General features: G+C 36.8%; 1 protein-coding gene across 2 annotated transcripts in view; it reads right to left on the bottom strand.

The window, feature by feature from the left end:
• Nucleotides 1-24,721, bottom strand: part of prkcb (protein kinase C, beta) — a 125,505-nt gene that overhangs the window by 41,876 nt on the left and 58,908 nt on the right. For both annotated transcript variants that reach the window (XM_015388653.1, XM_015388652.1), the window contains exons 6-9: nucleotides 12,597-12,753; nucleotides 10,830-10,964; nucleotides 9,873-9,969; nucleotides 7,182-7,325 (exon numbers count right to left, since the gene is read on the bottom strand). In XM_015388653.1, coding sequence (XP_015244139.1) covers nucleotides 7,182-7,325; nucleotides 9,873-9,969; nucleotides 10,830-10,964; nucleotides 12,597-12,753 — 533 coding nt within the window. The remainder of the gene's footprint in view (nucleotides 1-7,181; nucleotides 7,326-9,872; nucleotides 9,970-10,829; nucleotides 10,965-12,596; nucleotides 12,754-24,721) is intronic.

The raw sequence follows: 24,721 nt of genomic DNA on the forward strand, positions 1-24,721 counted from the left end.
AACAGAATAAATACATTACATGTATAAATATTAGTGCGCATGCCCAACATTTCGTAGCTTATTTTTGCTTTGGCACCACAGCGCCACTTACAGGCCTGGCATACATTTTGCAGCGTTTTCATGCATTCGTGTGGACGCTCACATTTATTTTACGTCTACGTCTTCACGGCAAATGTTTTGGAAAATATCAGCGTTTCGTGTTCGTTTTGACTTCGTGTGGACGGGGCCTGAATGTAGTGCTTTGGTCAAGTCTCCTGACTTAAAAAACGATATACAAACACAGGCCAATCAGGTGCCCTTTTTGCAGGGGCTTTTTGACCTTACAGTTTTTGCATATTAACTCAGACATGATTTTAAAACAGGATCCTTCTAAATTACACAAGTCATTCAGGGGTTAATATTAATTTCTTCCACAGGAGAACCTAAAAAATGAGCAGCTTAGGTGTTTCTGCTTTATACATATTCAGGTATGATAATGTAGAGGGGTTATTGGGACCAGTATTCTACTTGAACTGCAGCACAAATGGATTGGTACAGAAACCCATGTGTTAAGATGAGCCTGTGTGTGAATTTGCATGTCTGATAGAATTTCGCATAGAAGGCTGACAGTACCTAAAACAATTTAAGAATAAAATCTGTTGGAAAACTCTAGTAGAAACATGTGCAGATACAGTATTTGTTATTTTGGGGGACAATGTAAGGCCACTTGATCAGGAATATAGTATTTTGTGGGCACTAACAGGTACTTGCAGGGACCAGTTTACTGGTACCCATGAGAATAGGGTCAGTTAAATTTAGAGTTAGGTATGTCTTGTTAATGACTATGATTAGGGTGAGAGTTAGGGTTAGGCCATGGAAATGTATAGGAAATGAATGGAAAGTCCCCATAAGAATAGTGGGACATAACACTTGTCTGTGCGTGTTTTTGAATGCACTCAGCATATGGTGCAGTGGGGCTGTATGTAAATAAAAGCTCTTTAAAAATGAAACAGCAACACCAAAGGACACCATCTGGCGCAGAGTTCAGTTCCACGACTACAAGGACAAGCTTCGGGTAGGAGAACAAATGACGATGAGGAAACCAGAGAGGCATATCAAAAATGGAATACTTCAACAAGTTAAAGCTGCATGGCTCAGAGCAATGACAGGGCCCTCTCACATAGAGCAGTGTGTTACTCAAGGATAAATTCGACTACAAAGTTATGCAGAAGCTTGAGAGTACATTGTGAACTGCAGCATGTGTAAGTGGTTCATTCATGGAAAGTAATTTGGGGTCATTTGCCAGCAAGCAAAGTGAAGAATATTAGTAGACATCTGACTTTAACCTTAGATGAGCACTGTAGTTTCACTGCTGCATTTAAAGAGTGAGTTTATTCGTTCAAATCATTTAATCTACCCTCTATGAAAACTGGATCAAACAATTGTGTTGTGGTACTGACCTGAGGTTGTGTATAACATTTAAACAATATATCAAATCATATACAATAGCAACCATTCAAAATGGGCCTTCCCAGTCAAACACCAGCCAAATGCTAGCCCACTTCCCTGCAACTCCCAGCAAAATCCCCTTCAGCTTCCAGCCAAGGGAGAGACCCCCTCCTCCTGGGCATGCTTTTTTGAATGGTTACTACTGTATGCAGCTACTCTTTTCCCACTGAACCATTTTTATGTAGAAAATAGTAGATTTAAAGTTGAATTTTCAGGGGAAAAAGTGCTAAGCTAATGCAGCACATTTGGTTGAAAACAAATGCAGATGTTTGCAACTTCTAGGACATCTTTTGAATTGATTCAATGTGTCCATTAAAAGTATAATTTGCAAGAATATATTCCATGTACATAGTTAATCTTTGGGGCAGGAAGAGTCTAGAAAGTTTCAATGCTTTTAATACAATACACTATGTAAAACATTTTTTTTTTAACTTGACAAAGAGCTCACTGTTCTCCAATAAAACTTGACAGCCACCGGATCTAAATCCCAAGAAAGTCCCTTACTGATGTAGTGGAAAGAACTCAAGTCATCGATGTTCAGGTGACAGATCAGCAACAACTGAGTGATGCTATCATGTCAACTTGGACAAAGTCTCTGAGGAATGTTTTGACAACTTTTGTATGTCACAAAAAACTGAGGTCATCCCGAAGGCAAGCTTTTCCCCAGAAAGCGGCTGTTGACTAAGGCTGCACAGTGTCGGCCCATATATTTAATGTCTTATAAGCTTGCATTATACAAGATAATCAAATATTTAGCCCCACCAGCAGATGCTTACAAAGGACACAAATTACATTGCCCAGATGCTAAAGGTGACAGATTGATGAAAGCAAAAAGAAAGATAACGGGCATATACACTCTCATGCCTGATATAATCACTGTATTATTTGTTATTATTAACCAGGGCAAGATTTCTAATATGGCATAACCCTAAACAGCCAGTTGAGGAGTTCTGGCTTGATCTGGGCAAAACTAGCGTTTCGTTAAGTGTTTAAATACAGACAATAGAGCTAGTACTCCAGAAATTTCTTAACCTAACACTACACACATTTACTCATCATAGCATAGTTATATCAATACTTACTATAATGTACATCTGTTCGTCTTAAGAAGGTAACCAGCAGGAATAAAATATATTACATTTATTCTCCTTATAGTGTGTTTTCCCTTTGCGTATACTGTATAGCTGCAGAACCCATGTGTTTTTATGTCACCGATTCAAATAAACAAGAAAGAAATGAAGGATCCTCTCTTTGGCATTTGTGGCCTTTCCTCATTGCTTGACACAAACAGGGCAGACGGCAAATTGTGTTTAGTGACCTTAGCTGAAAAGAAAGCAAGGTAAGGAGCCATTAGTCCTTTATCACAGCAGGTACTAAAAAAGTTCAGCCTCTGCAGTGTTGTTCTGGAACACAGCACGCTTGTCAGACTAATGTGAATTGCCATGGCAGCATGAAACCTTGTAATAAGAAAACTCTGACCTTATGCATTCACCTCACCCTCTCAATGTAATGTCTAATCTGGCAAAATGGCAAACGTATGAGCAGTGTGACTGAAAGTATCCATATTGCAGACTAGTCTGCAAGGAAGCAGGGACAACGATTTCCAAATAGTTGAATCAATAGAAACAGCAAACATACTAGTAGGACTGGAAGTTTATTAAGTTTACTTGCTGTAAAAAAAAGTATGTCTCTAAAAAATATTAAAGGAAAAGAAATAAAACAAATAACAAAAAACTTTGTTGCAGTACTTAATTGAATCTATCTGATTGTGAATTGTTTTGTGGTGTTGAGCCTTAAACCATGACATTAGATTTGGACACTGCGGACCAATGTCCATGCTAATATTAACCTTGATTATTGCTGTAGGAGGATATATTTCTGTTCTGCTTTTGGACTGTCCTCTCTAATTTCTGCAAACCCCCCTCTCACGAAAAACTGTGCTTGAGTAAAAAGGCCTTACCTCTTAGTCTTTAATTTTGCTTTCGGCCTTCTTAAAAAAGAGGTTCATGTCGGTGAGACACCATTATGAAAGGCCACACAAGCCAAGGACCAGAGACTGCAGACTGATCTAAGGCTAAGTGGACCTGGTGGCTCATCTTAACCAGATGCTGCAAAAACAGACCTTCTGCAACATTTCTCTCTGGGTTAAGAAGAAACATTGTGATGCCAGAGACTGGAGCATTTAAGAAGAAAGGACAGCTTTCTTTCTGCACGCTGGACATGCTAAAGTGCCGAATACTGTAGACAACTCAGCCTTTTCCAAATCAGAGAGGAGTAGATCTTTGAAAAGAGTTTTTGGATAAACAATTTGGGCTTTTGTTAATACATTTCTTATATTTTCAAAGGAAGTTGTGGTGTACTGCAGTGTTTCCCAACCTTTTTTGACTTGTGTACCCTTTTTTGGCATTTTACATTACCATGAGTTACCCTTTCAGTCAAAAGCATTGTCGACCCCCACATATTTTTAATTTACTACCTAAGAAATAAAATATTTTCATGTGCCCCTTGCAATGCACTTCCGTACCACTAGGGGATACATCCGGTTTACAATCACTGGCGTATTGTATCTATTCTATATATGCGCAGAGTTACTTGTTTGATCATGATTTCAGCTTGATACATACCTTCATTTATTGTTGGGCATGTGTTCACATACAGCATGCCACCCCCCCACCCCGCCACCCCGCCACACACACACAAAAAAATTTGGACTTGTTAAATGTGGATGCAGAACAGTCCCCAAAAAACATAGAGAATAAGAGTCCAGTAGCTCTGAGAGAGAATCTTAATGCACTGATTTGTAACAGGCTTTGAAAGTTATTTATAGCACCCATTTTTATTGGCACTCTTGGTAAACGTTTCTAGAAAGCATTAACTTCATACTTTATTGCAGTAGCACACAGTCTCACACAGTCAAATCTGCAGTCCAATTTCATCCAGTCTATTTGTCACAGTTCAAGTTGTTTTAAATTGCTCCGGCTGTAAGTAAGAAAAAAAAAAAAAAAGAGTAGATGCCTTTTTGGAGTCTTCCTTGATTTATGATTAAAAGCATACATCTGCATAACTCAGATGTCCTCTTCCCAATTTCAAAAGAAACCTGGTAAAACAGGACTTTACATTTACACATCAGCAATAGCAGAAGCCAGGGATTACTTATAAAAAAGGGCCTGGGTATTCGAATACATACAATTTTGATTGCATGTTTGTTAAAACTACTGCATAAGTATAAACGTGCCATGGTTATAGATACATGAGCTCTGCAATTCCATTATAGAGGTAGAATACCTTAGGTGTGAAAGGCTATGCGCCTGCTCCTATACTTATTCAGTAGTACAGAGATAATAGTCACAAAAGAACACTGAAAATATTTGAGTCATCTCAACATCGAAGCCTTACAGACAAAGGTGAGCAAGACTAAGATGGCTGTTTTTATAAAGAGGACATTGGGTGGAAAGGTATTTAAATAAATGATTTAAATATTGTTACACTGATTTCTATTTAAATACGAGCACCGACGCTAAGCCAAAGGAGAGATGGAAGTTTCATTATACGCTTAATGAATGAGGTTTAAAAAACAAGAGCAGCAAATTAGCAAAGAAATCAATAACAGAATTAAAAAATTAGAGTTTCATGACATTTGGTAACGTGACACAGGATTATAATTTCCTGAATCTCCTAAAGTCATATTTTCCTTACTGTTCTCTTTTCTCTCAATTCCATAAAGTTCAATAAAGCTGTGTTGAAAAATGATTGTAATAGTGGATGCTGGTGTCTCCAAGTTATTATCAAAGAATGTGAGCCGATTGCCATACATAGCTTTAGAACTATAGAAAAAGATTATCTATAGCAGGTGTTGGTAGAAAGGATAGAGACAGTTAAAATGCTCCAAAGATTTCTGGTTTAGGACAGGACAGCTAACTGGGTTAAAGAAACTCTGTGAACCAAAATCCTTGTTGCTTTTTAAGTTGTAACCATAGTTACATAACTAATAATATCTACTATTTGCTATCATATTCAGCACTTAAATACCAAATAAGTTAAGCCTTGCTTCTGTAAAATAAATCATTTTATATAAGAAAACTCATGCAAAAAGTGCATTTTCTGTTTAGTTTTCTAACAGTTTTAGAATAAACATCCAGAGTTATCTGAGTTACAATATAATTTACAGGAATATGTAGTCTGGATTGGTAAATGATCAGTGACTTTAGCCTAACATCTGATCCAATAACTGATGTGGTATTAGATTGGAAATCAATTTTAATCTGCATGCTAATGTACTTTTATGGGATCTAAAATATTCCTTTAATAGATATTATTTTTATAAATAGTGTGAGCTTTATTTACCAAAACCTTATATCAAAGCAGAACTTTGACATTGAAAACTCAAACTCTTGACAATGACAATAATGGTTCAATGTACTGTGCGGCAACTCAAATACTAAAATACTTAATATCTGAAGCCCTACAAATAAGGTCAAACACATCTTTGTTATGTTCTGCTACACTGGCACATAATGGTTTGGTAAAGGCCAGAAGCAGATGAAAAAAAATAACACATGGCCTTTGCCGTTCCGGCCCATAAGATATGTGAGCATTTGCTCTAAATCACATTGTAGGAATGTCCTCAGAGAACTGAAAACAGTAGAATTGTAATGAACAAGGCCTCAGATTCTCGGCTACATAAAAAAAAACAGCTTTGAGGGTTTCAGCCTCAGCCTCCCACATAGATCCAGAAACCCTTGAAATGAGCAGCATCACATGAGGGCGTGCTCCTGCATTCGGTTCATGTGTCTGCTAAATAAAAATGTATGCTTTAGGTATTCTTTTTTTATTTATGCCCTAAACATGTGAGTCAGGTACTCTGCTAATGACGACTCTTATAATGAATGAGGCTTTCCATGGTGACGCATCCGAGTAGCTTTAAATCCCTGTTACCATGGAAACAAGGAGTTGCTGTACAGGTCTGACACAGACAATGGTGTTTTTTTTTCTTCTCCCTCTCTCTGTTGTGCTCTATAAGTCACTTTCAGTCTTTCTCCAACCCCCCCACACGCTCCATTCATCTTTGACTCCTCTTTTCCCCAAATCCTCCTCTCTTCTTTGCACTTCCTCTCTTCTGTTGCATCCTATTTCTTTGCCTTTTGCCTCATTTTCCATTCATTCTTTTATGCTCCCCTCTCCCCATCTCCAAGGCCCCCCCACACCTAGCTCACTGACTTGCTTTTCATTCACCCTGACATTTTTACCTCTCTCTCTCAATTCATTCATGTCAGCCTTGTCACCTCAAATCTCATCGCCGTCTCCCACGCCTTTCATCACTTTCACTACTTGTCATGTCCTCCTCTTTGCCTCCTTCCCTTCATCCATTTCTATCTACCTGTGGTTAATCTTCCTTCATCCCCTCTGCATCCAGTTCCATTTTCTTGTCAATTTTTTGGACTTTTATCTTTTGTTTCTAGATCTAAAAATCTAAAACCCAATGAGGTCCCATGACGTCGTATATATGCATGACTGTTGTCTTGCATTTGATATGTTATTCAGAAGCATAGTAGATGAAATCCATAATTTTATATAGTGATTTTTTGTTTACCATGGACATTGCTAAAAAACAAAGCAAAAAATGCATGCTTAACAGCACTGGGCAGAGAAAAAAATCATGAAAGGATGTAAAAACGAGAACACATTGCTCTCACCTTGCCAAAGCTGCCCTTGCCCAGCACCATCAGGAAGTTAAAGTCCGACAGCCTTATGCGATCCTGGTTGCCGTTGTTGTCGAACCTGGAGGCTGCATTTGCTGACTTTCCTTCCATGTTCTTGCCTACTGCAATTTTAGCTCTCTGGATGGAGAACAAAGACAAAACAAAAATCTGAATTAACATGTTTTTAACGGAAAGCAAAACAGAGATACTCTATTCAGCTTTTATTAGATTGAAGAGAATTTCTATAGTAGTTCAATACTCCTCAAATTGCACAAGCAAAGTAAAGGATGCAGAATCACAAAAGGCAACAACTTAAAAAAGTTCTGTTTCCAATAAAAAAATTTTTCACAGAAAATAAGGTTTATCATCATATTTTGTATAACTTCCCTTTTCACAAGGGTGTAACTTTATAATTAAATTTGGTGCGTACACTCGGGTGGGGGCTGATGGACCTACAGTTACTCAACCCAAACGCTTTGATTAGGTTTTTTTATTTAGCAAAAATGAGCTCAAACATATATTTTTTGAATGCTTTCCTATTGTTCAGAACACAAGAAAGTCATAATACGCTGATATCTATATTTATAGATAGTTAGAGAGATGTCTTTGTGCATTTTACATATATAGGGCCCAAAACATTAGTGTATAAAAAAATAACGAATAACAGCCGATTCCGATGCTAAAATGGATATATTTAGCATTCCTAGAATGTACAATTTCAATTCCAACCAGAAAAATATGGATATTCTGCATTTTAAATATAGCATAGCATATTTTTTTCTTGTAAAGTTTCTGGTAAACTTGGAGAAACATATTTTATTGGATGTTGCATATTCCAGTAAACCTTTTTCACCTTAAATCTGCAGCTCTCCTACTTCTCTCTGTGCTCTGTTTAAAAAGATTTATGAACCTCTTTACTAATATAATGATATCAGAAACAAAATTTCAAGATATGTAGAAACTCTGCAAACTGATTATGTCTGTACAATAAGGAAACATGTTCATTTTAACCTGTAACTGAGAGCCAAGAACAAGGGTAGGGTAGCCAACTCCCTGAAAAAAAAATGTTCGTGCCAGCTGACCTGATTGCCTTTACCCCTCCTGGTGTGGCGATTTTTTTTAGCCCCCCTTTGTCTATGAATTATTTTTATTTTTTTTTTACTATTTGACTCAAATCTGCATTGAATTAGATGCATATTTGCGAGTGACATGAACACATGGAAAACAAATTATTATCCAGCAATTCAATTTAATACATAATAACAAACTCTGCTGAATAAAATAAGTAACTTAAACATAAGCCTGTCCTGCCTAACTTATAATTGTAAAAATGAATATAAAACAATGAATAAATAATTGCAAAATTCTTTTGTGCAACAGAAAACTCATAAAGATATTCGTGCCTTAAATGTAATGACTGTAGGGTAGTTGTATAGCAGAAAATAAAATCATTAGCTCAATGCCACATTATGTGGCGATAGCCTACTTTTCCACTTGTATTTCCTCAGAGCTCTTGCAGCAATGAGGAACTGTGTGGAATTTGTTTGTTTAGTGCTGCAGAGTAAAGCTGAGTGCTCTGTTGTCTCCCGCTATCTTCTCCATGAGCAACATTTGGCTCGACCAATGGGATGAGGGTATTCTGGATCTTTAATTATATGATTTCAGCTCATTGGTCACAACGCAGGACAGGCCTTGGAAACAAGTTTACCGTAAGTTTTCTATCTAATGTGCCCTTGTTCTTCATTTTCTATTAGCTGTTTACTGATAATTTTTTACTCTCACAGTAATACGGGACAAAGTGCGCCTAAAGTACGTCTAAAGAGGATATAAGGTATTTTCTAGTCCGATCATGCACGAATTAAACATTTGTTTAATTCAGAGTCCATGTGCGTTAAACTTATGGAGAATGTGTGGTTTAGGCAGATGTGATATGGGGCATGCATCTTATGTACCTAAAGTGATATATTAAATCATCTTATTTCTCTCTCCTTCTTTTCCTTTCCTTACCTTTAGAAATTCACTTTAGAGGTATCATTAGTACATGTTTTTGAGTGTATTTATTGAGTGTATACTTCCACCAAGACACAGAACTGTGGCCTTAAAAAAAAGGGTAGGGGTTGGCTACAAGATATAAAGGGTTGGAAACACACATGGGAGAAGGGAATCAGAGGACTAAACAGCCAACAGATGGACAGAAGAAATCATTACAGGAACACCGAAGGTGCAGGATCCGAACAGGAAACTGCAGTGAGTGCATCATTTAGGAAGTGCTTTGCTGCATTATCCACATTGCCCCTAAAATATTGCAAACTGCAACTCTGACACACTTTTTGAATGAGTCTCCTCTTTGCAGCATTTGACTCAGTGTGACACAAACAGAGAAAGGAAGAAGGAAGGGAGAAAAAAAAAAAAAAAAAACACAGTTTGGGGTGATCCCTATCACTGCCAAATGTGTTAATGAATGGACCTACTGGTCAGCCCCCCCTCCACATACACACGCATGGACAAACACGTCTGGACCTGCCGTGTGCCAGACCGGATGGTGCTGTAAGTGTGCCTGCCAACTGCTAACAGCTCTCCAAGAGTGGCTCTCACTCACACACACACACACATGGTGGCCGAAGCCAACTGCTCACACACATGCCCAAACATTCGACACATTCAAACGCAGGCAGGCACACACACCTCAAATTTCTGCCGTAGCTCCTCATTGCCCTCCTCTCCCTCCGGAGCCACAGGAACATTGAAGTATTCGCCTTCTTCCTGAGAAAGGAGCTTAAACCTGAAATGAAGAGATTTTAACAGCTAAATATTTGATGGCCACGACTGAAAACACACAAATAACTGTGAAATTAAAGGAATAACAGTATAATTTAGCCCATAACAAATTAAATTGCTCCAACTACATCACAAACCACAAAGCAGACCACCAGCACATGGCTTTAATCTAACATAAATCGGTTTATTGACACAGATTTACCCTTCAGCAACCTGAAATCAGATAAATGTTCCCTGCGGTGACAGATGATGCCTGTTCTTTTGTAGCTAAAGTATCTAAGAGCCCAATGAAATGCTAAATATTAAACCTAACTCCTAGTTAAAGAGGTATCTAAAGCTAGCATTTATATTACAACAGTAAAAAATCCAAACATAGGGTCTTTTTCAATTTATTTCTCTTAGTCTGCGTCTGTCCTGTTCGTGTTATGCCAGAAAGTATTTAGGACTGTACTGAGGTGGATTAGGTAAAACCTGCATTTTAAAAGGCAAACTCTGAATATCAGGTGTACCAAGACATCCTCCCACCTCAAAAGCTGGCATCTCATTAAAAACCCTGACAGAGCAGTGTCAGCAAAAAAAAAAGAGGAAGATTTAGAGAGATAGTGATTGGGCTGCAGACACACAGGGAGGGAAGTAGAAGTGTGAGCGAGGGTGGAGGGGAGATAAAGAAGCAGAGATAAAAAGATGGGGGAAGAGCAGCTCTGGCACTGAATATAACCAGATTAGGGAGAGGAGCTCCAAATAAAGTTTGTGCTCCTAGGCTACAGTAATGAACAAGGTCACCTTTACTCTCCTTCCTGCTCCTCCTCGGTCTCCAACTCAAGTCTTTCCATTCTCTACTCCATTTGTTCAGATTTCTCTTACCAGCCATCCACCCCTTGTTTCTGAAGCTCTGAAATGCCAAAGGACAGCGATCCCATAAAGTCGTTGCGGCTGGTCAGGTCCCAGTCCCACACCTCCACCGACAGGCGGCGGTCCTTATCATACTCCTTCAGGTGGCTGGAAGAGACATGAGGGGAAATCTGTGAGTCCAGAAATCGCCTTTTACAACAAGTGCCATCCTAATAAACCTGTTTGAAAGGTATCACCATCTTGACAGACATTTTAAAACATTATTTTGTTTGGTGTATATGTCAAAGACAACAAGAGAGGCAGAGTTTTTTGTTGTATTTTGGTTAATTTTCAGTCAACTGAGACATTAGCTATGTTTATACAAATTGAAGGCCTGATCTGATCAAAAATGTTTCTTTTACACCCGTCAGACTGAAGATTTTAAAACGATTCTTTGTAATTGGAAAAAAATGTCACTCCCAAAGGCGTTCCCATCGGGGTCCATGTACACAACAAGCCGGACCTTTGGAGTCAAATATTATCCACTGCGCATCTGTGCAACGTCAGTGTGATCCTTTTTTTTGCCACTTTTCCAGAAAATTTGAGAGCTTCGTATATGCTTAAATGATTTAATCTGATCTAAATCTTGGTTCTTCTTTGCACACAATATTATCGAATAATTTTATTTAGTGTCCATGTAAACAGAGATTTAGAATTTTTCGATTAACCAAGTTTAGATCGGATCAGTGAAACTTTGCGCTCGTAAACGTAAATGTAAGCAAGTGAGACTCCTTCACACCTGATTGAGATTTGTAGTGATGTGGGAAAAAAATAGAATGTCAATTAAATGTTACATTTTGTAATAAAAAAAAAAAAAATGCTCACATGTGTTAGTTATTTTAACATGTTACAGTAAAACATCCCAAACCATGACTCTTACACCAACATGCTTTAGAGCTTATATGAGTTTCTTTTGTTAAGGTGATTATCATCTAAATTAGAAATTAGAAACGGCTTTGAAAGAATGTGACATGAATCATTAATGGATAAAAACTTGTACTCTGGGAAGAAAGACAGACAACACAGGGAGCCGAGTCAATTATGAAATATATATGAACAAAACATCAAAAAGTTAATGCTAAAAAAAAAAAAAATGAAGTAAGCCAAACACAGAAACAACACAGGGGGTGAAAAGAATTGGAGCAAAAGAAGACAAACACTATCTAGAGGGAATGAAAAAACTGATTTCAACATATTTACAGTTTTAGAGATCCTGATAGATTGTCCCTGTTAGATCTACGTCACAGGTCATTTCTTTACAGAAACACTGTATAGTTTAAACTAAAGTGCCTCTAACAGCAGCCTAAGCACCATGAGTTAGAGTTGTGCCACAGTTTAAGAATCTTGGTCCAACATAACTGTTTTATGTTTATGTTTAACCACAATTAATACAGGATCAAGCCCATTAAAGTGCAATGTTACTCTATCTTACATTTTTGTGACTAGAACGATGCAAAACGCTCCTGAATGCCTGAACATCTGCAAAGAAATGCCTGCAGTTATCAATCTTTTCTTCTCCTGCACTAATCATCATGAGGGTTATTAAAGATGCAGCAGCAGCAAAACAACCCCAAGAGCAAGATTTTATAAAATACAGGAAGCCAGATGTTTTCTTCTGAGTCCTGGCCATCACACATGCATAGGAGAAGAAAAAAATGGGAAAACGGTGAAGGAAAAAAAAAAAAAAAGAGTACAGATTGACATATATTAAAGAATTGGGAATGTTTTAAACATCCTTACAATTTGAAGGTCTCATTCCATACGGGGTTTAGGTTACACTTCATAGTCTTGGTCTTCTGTTTGCTCTCACTGCGTGGGTCTGGGACCAACTTCAGCTTCACGTAGGGGTCTGACAGACCATTGGGGTCCATAGGAATCAGATTCCTGGCCTGTTTAACTGAAAGAAGGAAAAGAAAAGAAGAAATAGCAGGTCAAAGTCTGCAATATTTTTATGTTTATATTATAAAAAAAGCTAAATAAATCTTTAAGCAGGACACTAGCCCTCTTGTGGTGGCTTAATGATACAGCATCAAAAGTTATAAAACCATTTATTGAAAAAAAAAAAAGAAAGCTGTCAGTGCTAACTGGACTGAAACAGAAAACTTAAAATGAGACCGGAAGTTACAAAATAATATCAGGTTTTCGCTATTAAACTTAGATTGCTGAGAAATGTATATGACTGTAACTGTAATGTAATGTAGGTAACTGTATTTTTACAGTTACCTACATTACATTAGATTACATTACCTACATTTATAGTGTTTATAGTTAACAGATGCAGACCAGATGATAGAAAAGTGTTGTCTACATTGTATTTATATTTTAAATTAGCTGTACAGTGTAAACTCAAATAAAAAACAAAACACTTTGATACATAAAAAGCACAGACACCATACAACATAAATAATTATAGGTTGTATATCATTGAATGAAGATTACACAATTAAAACAGTTTTTGGAGGCGGTTCAGTAATAAAACAATCCTAAATTTCTGAATTATTGAGAATTAAAAGCAGTTTTCTTGAAATTGCAATCTGACATAATTTATAACAAGCAGAGGATTAAAGTCATAACCCTTGACATGGTTGCCAGATCGGACCATAATGGCCATATACTGTAGGTGTCCAGCTTCCACACTAATCCCTTCTTTGAGGCAGCTTGTGATTGGAAGGCATTTGTACGCCGTTGGTGTTAATTCCCCCGTGTTTTTCTAATAATTGCCGTAGGATGAAGTTGCAAGTTCACATCAATTACCACAAGAAATGCTGAGTCATGGGCCATGCAAGGCTAGCACTCATGAAAACACTTTTTTCCAGCCCCAATCCACAGTTTGAAAGAGAGAAAAAAATTGTATGTTGTAAAATATGCACAAAAATGCAATGAAAACAGATAGTATGCATTCCTGTTTTTATAAACTGAAAAACTTTGCTAAAAAATCTGCACTGATATTTAATGCATAATATAAAACAACACCATGGCATAACCTAACAAGCTTCACCAAATTACCATTTGAATAATGAGAATGCAGTACCTGATCTTAGACACAACCAGTGCAACCATTCATGGCTTCATCAGGGGTGCAGCTTTACTACAGCTCAAATACTTACATTAGATTTCACTTCATGAAGAAAATATAGATAAGGTGATACAACATTCCCGAAAGTTTAGAAATGTAATTACTGCCTTGCCGAAAACAAGGAGAAAATAGACAAATGGGAGCAAAGGCCCTGAATAATTCCAGAGATACAGCTAGATGTATATCACACAGAATTTAAAGTAATAACCAACAGTGGCTATAATACCTGAACATGGCAAGAAGATGAAGCTGTTAACAGCAGCCCAGCAGTTTCTTGATGAGACAGATGGTCATAAACCATCAACTGGCTGCAAAAGGCACAACTTCATGGCAGCAGACACTTAGGTTTCAGCCCAATATTTAACACTGAAGAGTTTACTTTCTAGACTCCAAGAAAGTCAGCTCCAACTTGGTCAATGCTACATTCGACCCAAAGAGGCTGCAGGATTCTGTTCTGTGCATCAATGAAACATTACTTATCAGCAGAGGTTGTAAAAAGTAGTCACCCATAAAATTGCTCAAGTAAAATTAAAAGATATTTGGTTAGAAGTCCATTGAAGTACCGAGTAACTGTTGGATAATAAAATCAAATTTATTGTTTATAAATGTTGCTGGCAAACCGATTTTATGTGCAAGTTCTGGTATTTTAAAGACTCAAATGCCTAAAGAATACAAATAAATGTCATGATTACACAAGAAAGAAATTCCTACAGAAGAAATGCTTTTATCAATTTTTTTTTTCGCAACATAAAACTTCCTTACAATGAGAACTGTATATATGTTAGGAGAGGGTAACAAACTCCCACGGTTAATATCTACTGTTTACTGTATGTTTACCTGATTTTGGAATAGTTCAAATTACTCAGAGGACAGAGTAGTCTGATATTTTACTTAAGTAGGAGTTGCAATACTTTACAAGGAATATTATTCAAGAAAAAGTTCGTAGAACTAAATTTTTTAAAAATTGTTACTTGAGTAAATCGGAGTATAAATGTAACATTTTACTACCCACTCTGCTTATTGGGTCTACAAAGGGGGATTATTTCAGCATTAGTGGAACAGGAAAACAGTGCACTGTAAATATCAAAGGACGCCAAGGCTTGGTTAGTGCTAGAAGGCACTAGGATGGCCATAATATTTTCCTGCAGTGAACTCTAGGAAAGCAAAGTAAGTAAAGACAAGTTCATCTCTATAGCAAATGTCAGACATGCAAGACAATTTAGAGAGCTTTACATAATAGGAAAACACACAGGGAAAATATATATTGCAACAGAAAAGTTGGATTACATACCTCATTAGGTTTAAAGTCAAAAGCTAATCTTAACAAACGAGTTTTTAATCTTATGCAATATAGGGTTTCATAATATTTTCTGGCCTTTTTTTCATTAAGATTAATAAAGCATAAGAAATAAAAGCTAGTTCTCCATATTTGGTTCTGGGTCTGGGTCTGTAGGGTAGAGCTGAGCCAGAAGACCTGAGAGGCATGGAGGGCGATACAACGACGACAAGTCAGTAATCATTCAGTGATTTATAGACATACAGAAGAATTCCAAGCCTATTATCTAAGAGTTTTAGAGAGGACTATATTAAATATCTGGTTGGATTAGACACTGCAAAAATCTGGTGACTGGTTTTAAATAAAATGTTTTAGAAGGTTTTAACAACAAATGGACAGTCTATTAACTTAAATCTACACAATAATATATTTTAATAAAAATCTAAAGGGTCTGTTAAGTTGGCATGCAAGTGCTTTGAAGCAGGATGAAAAGGAGAGCTTCTCAGCTAACTCACAGAGTGAGAAAACCTCAAGAGATCAGTTAAATTGCTGCTGCCAAAGCATTACTCTCTGCTAACCTCCAATAGCTTAACCCCAAAGAAGACCCCCACATTAAACTCTCAGCAGAGCAGGTCAATAAATTTTAGATGATGCCGGTTAAAGTGACCATCAAATAGTGGTGGAGAGCTGTAAAGCGGGTAGAATACCAAGCAGTCCCAGAGGACACAGAGTAAACAGTCAAGATGCACGCAAATCCGTCACTGTGACTAAATGAATGTATCTGCCCGGGCGTGCATATCTATGGAATTTAAATGCAACTCTGTATTATTGCACATTATACGTTCTAAATAGAAACGACATATATAGGTCTGTTTATAGCTGTGGGGGCTGCACGAGAAGGAAGAAGAGCATTTATGAGGCCAGGAACAGTAGAATAGTTTATGTGTAAAGCAGCCTGGTTTGCTGGTAGAGCACCTTTTGCTTTGCAAAATAATTTCTAGAGTTTAAAACAGTTTCTGATCTGTCGAGTCTCATCTTTGGTGACAGATGTGTTGCAAAAATGTGACGACAAGTGTATGTTGTGGACGTCAATGTCCACATTGTACACAGACAAACATTGATCTGAAAGATTGTTGAATGACATCTTGGTAAAGTACATCACTACCAACATTTCCATCTCTAGTTTGATATAAAACCCATTTGATATGACCATGGAGCGCATTCAAGGGTGGCATACCACTATTCTTATATTCAATTTTCAAAGCAAAATGTTCCTTTGTGAAAATATAATAGCTTAAATAATTTACACAACAAACCTCTGAATCACATGTTTATTGACAAGAGCATTTTAAAACTGGTTAAATGTACCATGGATTTAAAGCTGATCAGTTTACTGCTAGACGCAAAACTAAATCTATTACAATAACTATATTAATAATAAAACTAATCAAAAATTTATTGTAGGGAAACATAAATTTTTATGACTTTTGGACACCTAAAATTCTAACCAAATATCAGTACATGAGATTAATAATAGGATTTAAGGGGATCCTTGAAAAACAATTTGGAAAACATAATTAGGGGCAAATAAAACCTACTTTTTAGGTAATATTCTGTACAAATTTTATCTAAATTTAGTGTCAATATAGGCAGGTTACAGCTGAGAAGAGATATTTATGGTACCAAATTTAGCTCAAAATATAAAACTTACTTTATTCACTACTAAGATAATTGCAAAGTTAAGTTTTGTTCTGAAAAATAAAAAACAGAAAAATAAATAGCACTTTTGATAACCGATTCTGATCATTGCTATTCTATTTAGCTAACTAAATAAAAGCATTTAAGTTTCAGTCCTTTCAGTGCGTAGATTGTGTAATATTTTCTGCAATCTCTGAATCTTTTTCATTTAGACTAAGAGAATAGTCACAAGTAACTTTACAAAGAGAAGTTTCTATCAACTCAAGAGTATCCAACAGTGTTCAGACATTCATAGGACGTATATTCTGTCGTGTTCAAGAAGACATCTTGTTTTTATGCTTTGTGTACGTGTGTAAAATTTATATTATTATATCATATTAAGTGGGATCGTGGTTTTCTGGACAGGCGCAGCACAGTCAATGCCGGTGCTTCCTGGAGGGATGGTTATCACTGTCCCACATTAAACAGTAGGTTTCGTTTGCCTTTTTACAGGGCAGGATTCATAAGGATTACTCAAACATGCATAAATCAAGCAAAATAGCATTTTAGGGATGAGTGCGATGAAGAAATAACTTTATAACATTGTTAGAAGCAAAAGAAAATGAAAGAAAATTTTGCATGATATAAGCCGTTAAAATTAGCTGATAGGGAAACCCCTTAAAGCCAGGGGCTTTTTGTGTTACTTTTAAATGGACTATACTGGGCCTCAGCAGTTCTAAACATCTCGCTTCTTATAGTGAATGGGGGAATCTACTGGACCACAACCATAAGGTGTCTTCAGACAGAAATCAGCAGTTAGTTGAAGACGTAATTAAAGGTAACAATAGATAAAACAATTATGGAACAGCAGTCTAACCAAGTGGATCAAGCAGGAGCCAGACACCTCTTCAAGGCATTGGGACATTATTGGGTGCTTTTGCTATTCTGTTTTTCTACAAGACTGTAATGTTCACCTGCACTCCTGACTCTGACTATTATAACAACTGTTTACATGCATCTTGCACTACTCACCTTGACTGAATATTGATTTGCACAGCCGACTGCTTATTCACAGTACCAATTGTTTACATATACCCTTCCAATAACGTACTTTAACTGTAATATGCAATTACCTTCCACTGCACTTTAATTTAGATAGCTTCTGTCCAAACTTTATTTATTAATTTTATAGTAAAACCCAGCTGTATATATACTATTGTACATACTGTAACTGTAACAACCCTTTTTATAGAAATATCCACCTGTATATTATATTTGCTGCATATCCAGCTGTAAATTGAGTTCATAACACTAGTTATTCATCTTTTAGTAGGATTATGTTTATTATGGTATTCACCTCTATACTTATTCAGTAGAAACCCATGTCCTGTATTTATGGAACCATTATTTATCCTGCACTTGCTGTATTGCACTTCTGGTTAGACCTAAACTGCATTTCATTACCTTGTACCTGTACCTGTGTAATGACAATAAAGTTGAATCTAATCTAATCTAATCACTGAGAAGTCAAGTAAATGTGTGATCAAGGCCAAAAACAGATCTTATCCTTTTAAAACCTGTTTACATTATCAAGAAGAGACATTTCCAAAGTACTTGATTAGTTATACCACTGGTTGGAAGCAGAAATCCAATTCAAGGCATACTAATAATCCATTTATGAAGGAAAAAAGAAGAATGCATCCACATCAAAAAATTATTTCTAAAACAAAAAAATGATATTTTAAAAGCTTGGTGCTATGTCCATTAGAATCGATCTAAGCATGCAGTTTTATATTATAGAAGCTTTAGAACCACCAATGAACACCCTGAATAAATCACTTCAGTTGCTCCTGGTGATTGCACAATGGATTACAAAAAGTACAAGTACCAAGAGCACAATAGTGGTACAGCTTTGGTTTGAAATATTCCTATGCAGCTTTAAGCCAGTTTTTGGAACCCAAATAATTGACTGCTTTTTGACAATATGTATTCTTAACAAATTTGTTCTCAAGTACATTTCATTAACAAAAAGAAAAGGGGATCTATGCGATCTTGGTTTGTCTATCCTACACTGCATTTACCATGCAGTAGTCTGTTTGAAAGACATGCCAAGCTCCCTCTTTTCCCCTGAGTTTAGCATCACCACGAACTCTGATCTGCCTACAAGAAAACGATGGAGGTGTAGATTTACACATCATATCAGAGTCGCTTTACACAAGCAGTAAGAGCTTCATGGAATACAAAATCAGAGTCAACTCAAGCACATCTCTCAGTGGAGGAGTCATATTTTGTTTGCCAGGCCCTATTTTGTGAAGCTTAAGGCAACATGCAACAGCTTCCTGCTAGTTATTCACCATCACTGCATCAAGCGACTTAAGTAACAGTAGGCTTCACACTGATCCCTGTTGGTAGAAAAGGGAACTGCTGTTGTGTCTGTCTTTTACTGATAAATATTGATCACATTAAACCAGAATGATGTAGTAACATTAATTAATTCTGAAAAAAAAGCTGTAATATTAGGTTTATGCAATTATACATGGAAATAAAAATTATTGTTTTAGTTCAATGCTCTGCTATGCTTAATGGATTTTCAGTTTTACTGCTGTTCTGGCAGTTTGTGTGTGATAAGTGTGCTTTCTTATCACTTCCCATAGTAACGAGCAGCTGGTAATCCATTGTATGAGCGTGGGAACCACAACCAAAGAAAGGACTTAAACAGTGAGTAAGAAAGCACTGTTGGAGGAGTAAGGTAGGAAAATTCAGCATATCTATTTCAAGCACTAATAGAATTTTCTTTAAGATGACACAGAATAAGAGTGATGATTACTTAATATGGAAAGAAAAGCAGAGTGAGGAAAAAAAAAGTTCACAGTACAAGTGTTTGATTTGATACAGCAAATTAAATTGATCTTATTTTCTGGACTATAGAGCGCACATAATTAGCCGCACCCAGATATAAATAAAAACAGCAAAAAACAAACATATATAAGCCGCACCAGACTATAAGCCGCTGATATCTACTGAACTATCCCCCATCAAACCTGTAGGGGGAGCTCTACATATCGCTCCTTGAGTAGCGACGAGGAATAAAACTAGCTCCCATTAGCTTCTTGACTCGTGGCAGTCGCAGTTTCTAATAAAAGATAGGGCTTCATCAGCTCTGCATGAATTGTGCAAATTCTCTTTATTGGTTCAAAAGCTTCAATCTGGCAAATAAATGTCAAAATGTGTGAATTCAGATTTGTTTCTGTCATGCCTGCTGCTTGCATGTGCTCGTGTTCAATAAAAAAACGTTGATTTTTGCCACCTGGCTACAACTTTGCATAAGCCGCATTGTTCAAAGAGTGGAAAAAACGTAGCGGCTGATAGTCCAAAATATACGGTAGTTTATATTAGGAATTATTAGATCAAATTAAACTAATTTATCAATACAACTTTAAGAGGAACTACTATAAGGTGTTATGGTAATAGTAGTTATAGGGTGTAGTATAATCAGTTTTATTACATTTGACTAAACAAAGAACTAGATTTGTATAATAATGGCTTGGCTCTGGTTCTGGGTGTGCAGAGAAGACTTCAGCAGGAAGACCTTAGAGGTCTGGGCTGTTGATATACTATTTTAAACAAACAGATTATTTTCCATATGTCTCTGAGATCAGGGAACCATTGTAAGGATTTTAGAGCTGGGGAGATGTGCTTTACTTTTTTAGTTTCAGTGAGAATGTGGGCAGCAGCATTCTGGATCAATAAATCAACAAATTTTAGATGAAGACTCTAATACCTTCTACAAAAGATGAACAGATACATTAGTTTTTCATGATCTTGCCAAGACAGTCATTTAATCCTGGATACTTTATGTTGTTATTGAGTACACTGACCCCACATAAGCACAGCTGTAAAAAGCAATGCATTTTGGAAGTGATTCTGTGTGGTTGTTTTGAAGCTCGTTTAAACAAAGAAATGTGGAGGAGTTGTTGCATTATGAGCAACTATAGCCCTTCTCACGACCACCATAAGAAAAAAGTTCTGTGATTTTCCAACATGAAAGTAAAACAGCACAAGCCATGTCTTGGAGGTCACAAAGAGGCCATGCATGATATGCATACAGTAACAGCAGTAAGAACACTGAACATTACTTTCAACAAAAAGGGCACCATATACCGTACATGACTGTGTGTTAGAAGCATTTAAAAAGGTGAGTTAAAAAAACAAACAGTCAATGTTATATTAGGTTACAGCTATTTATTGTAGCTGAGACGAATTCTTGTTGTTGTTGATTTGCAGCTTCCCAGCTCTTGTTAGCCAAGCTATCATTAACTAAACGTAACCGTACATTCCAAAAGGTTCAGAAACAATCCACTGAAATTTGTTTCCAAGTTTGAAGACGTTTCGCTTCCCATCCACAAAGTTTTTTAATTGAAAACGTCAGAATTAGCGTTGAGTTTGAAGCTTTATATAGCAGCCAAAAAATGTAACCGTACAAAATGCTGAAGATTCTCAGTCATCCAGGTCACAGTCATTCCAAAAAAGTTTAAAATCAAACCACTGGACTTTGTTTCCGAGTTTTTAAGACGTTTCGCTTCCCATCCAGGAAACTTTTTGAATTCAAAATGTCAGACTTAGCATTAATTTCAAAGCTTTATATGGTGGCCCGAAAACTTGTTTTGGTTTAGAAAACATGCAGATTGAACCAGAAGAATGGGTCCGCCCCTTAGGATTGGGGAGTCGTTGGGTTCTTTTGTTAGCCTGCAATACCCTACACTGGTCTATGCCTGTAGAAGGGGGGTGATTAGGGGCAATTGTTGGCCTGGCTGCTCAGGCGAGATGTTTTTTCTTATCCTCTTATCATCTCAACCCCCAACCCCATGCAGGGGGGAAAAAAAAAGCAAAAAAAAAAAAGCTTTGAGCTTAACATTATTCTGACAATTGAAAAAGCTTCCTGGATGGGAAGCGAGACGTCTTAAAACTTGGAAACAATGTCCAGTGGATTGTTTTTAACTTTTTTTGGGTAACCATACAAATTAAACTGTTAATAGATACACAGATGATTTAAAGTTGTTCCTTGTGTTCAAAGCATATTACATGTTTGTTTTTCTTTGACTTTTCAGGCAAACTAGTCTATAAAATAGTTGAATTTGATCCTGAATGGCCACATCAGCAGAAGTAAATGGGTCTCCTCCACCACCAACAGACAAAAAAAGTGCGCCTGATGCAGAGATGGGGGATCAAGCCTCTTTGTAGCCTATTAAATGCGTTAATTTAATTTAATTTACATTTTTAGTTTTGTGTGTTTGCATTTTCTTTTACCATCAGACAACACTGCCTGCAGCTGAGACAGAAGCCAGCCAAATATGAAATTCTCTTTATGTGCCTCTAAAGCAGGGGACTTTTTTCAGGCCAAGGACCCCCAAACTGATGGCGAGATGGAGCGGGGCCCCCCTAATTATATATATTGTATGAAATTGTGTTATATCAAACTGTTCCTACAGTCTCTCTATTACAGATGGAGTAATAGAGTACTTTAATAATCCTGGGATTATTCAAGTACTTCTGATTTAGATTCCTCGTTGATGAGACAGGTGTTATGAATGAAACAGTGACCACCAATGTGTGCATTGATGACTGAAAGACATCTTCTGCCTCCATTTATCTGTTTACTACAGTGTGTTGAATTCATGTTAATATGTGTTTAAAGACATTTCAATTAGTGGAAAAAATTGCAGGGGGGAATATTAAAAAAAAGTCTAATCAACCAAAACATTCGCAATCCCGATTCAGTACAGTTTTTTAAAAGCATTTATTTTATTTAAGAGCTGATGACACAAAGATACAGAAAAATAAAGCCCACATCTGGACAACTGCTCAAATTGGAGTGCTTTAATAAAATACATTTAAATAAATATGAAAAATGAATTAACTGAGACAGAGTTTAGGTTTATAATAGAAGATATTCAATTCAAAAGAATACACAAGTTAATTTTCAACTTTTATCATTGACTCAATGACATGGTAATTAGACATTAAAAGGATTTATTTCATTTTGAAGTATTATTCAAACTATGCTGAGATGAATGAGTGTAGAACATGGTATTTTGCTGCCACCTGCAGGTGAAAGTAGGTACTTCATGTAAAGACAAGTTCTTTCAAACCAACCCTATTTTTTATTTCAGGTTAAAGGCGTTTTTTTGTTTTTCTTATAAATATGTGGTGGAGAGAGGATGACTCTTTAAACAGCATACATTAAAAGGAAAAGCACCTTTGACTAAAACTAAATTAAATCAAAGGGATTATGCAACTTTCATTAGGTTTATAAAGTAGGACAACAGCTGCAAATTTCTGTTAGCCCTTCATTTATGCTAAACAATTGTTCATCAAGTCATAACATTTTAAATTTTTATCTGAAGGTAAATTAGACATTGGAGTAAAAGAAGAGAAAAAAACTAACTAAGAAGTTGTTATAGATTTTACCAAAAGAGAAAATCTATTGGTTAGGGAGCAGTTCAGAATAATTACGATTAAATACAGTAACTGTTATTGTCAGTTACTTATTTACAGTCAATTCAAATGCTTCTTCCTCTCATAATATTTCAAACATGTCAAACTGCTGTACTGTGTGTATTTCTGAATGTTTATTCTGGAAAAATCTGAAGAAGCAAAACTGACCAACGACACAATTATAACATTCAGCATTCCAATTATTTACAAAAGACCAAGAATAAAAATATCTGAAAATACAGCACATCAAAGTTTTAGCAGTGTAGTATTATTTTCACATTGTAAAATAATCTTAATTCCTGACACTTTCATAATAAATGCAAATATAAAGTTATTCCAAAAATGAGCACCAATACGATAAAGACCTACAGTAGATGTAAAATTGAATTTAACATCAAAAAAAGAAAATTGGGAATTCAATTATTATTATAATTAGATTACATTGTTCTCTACGAATATCTTCTAAATGTGTACTATCTGATATACAATCTAATGTTTTTACTGTAGTGATTAGTGAATAGTTTAGGTCTGTTCCTACCAAGGTCAAATGAATAAACCAGTCTAACCATCAAAAGAGGATTAATTGGTTTGTAAGTGAAAGTGTAGAGTTTTGTTTTGTAAAACTGACATCAAAGTTAAGATATAGTGCAAACCTCAACCCCATTGAAATTGGGAGGACTACACCTAAAAGACAGTTTCATCTCAGATATCCCCTATCGGCGCTAAGAAAAAAAAAATGACAAGGCTCCTCTAAATAAATCTAATAATCATTAAAAGGCAGATTTGTGCGGGGTCCGCTGTGAAGCGTGCACTGTACCGGTCATTTTTGGTGAAGAGAGAACTTAGCCAAAAGGCAAAGCTCTCAATTTACCAGTTGATATACGTACATTCCTATCCTCATCTATGGTCATAAGCTTTGGGTCATGACTGAAAGAACGAGATCCCGGATTCAAGCGGCTGAAATGAGTTTTCTTCGTAGTGTGTCTGGGATCTCCCTTAGAGATAGGGTGAGGAGCTCAGTCATCTGGGGAGGACTCAGAGTAGCGCCGCTGCTCCTCCACATCGAGAGGAGCCCTTTGAGGTGGCTCGGGCATCTAGTAAGGAGGCCTCCTGGACGTCTCCCTGGTGAGGTGTTCCAGGCACGTCCCAGGACATCTGGAGGGACTATGTTTCTCGGCTGGCCTGGGAGCACCTTGGGGTTCCTAGGGAAGGGGGTGGTGCAAGTGGCTGGGGAGAGGGACGTCTGGGCCTCCCTAATGAAGCTGCTACCCCCATGACCCGACCACGGATAATTGGAAGAAGATGGACGGATGGATGGATGGATGGATGGATGGATGGATG

The sequence above is a fragment of the Cyprinodon variegatus genome, unplaced genomic scaffold (genome assembly GCF_000732505.1).
Source record: "Cyprinodon variegatus isolate N-32 unplaced genomic scaffold, C_variegatus-1.0 Scaffold431, whole genome shotgun sequence".
NCBI classification, from domain to species: Eukaryota; Metazoa; Chordata; class Actinopteri; order Cyprinodontiformes; family Cyprinodontidae; genus Cyprinodon; species Cyprinodon variegatus.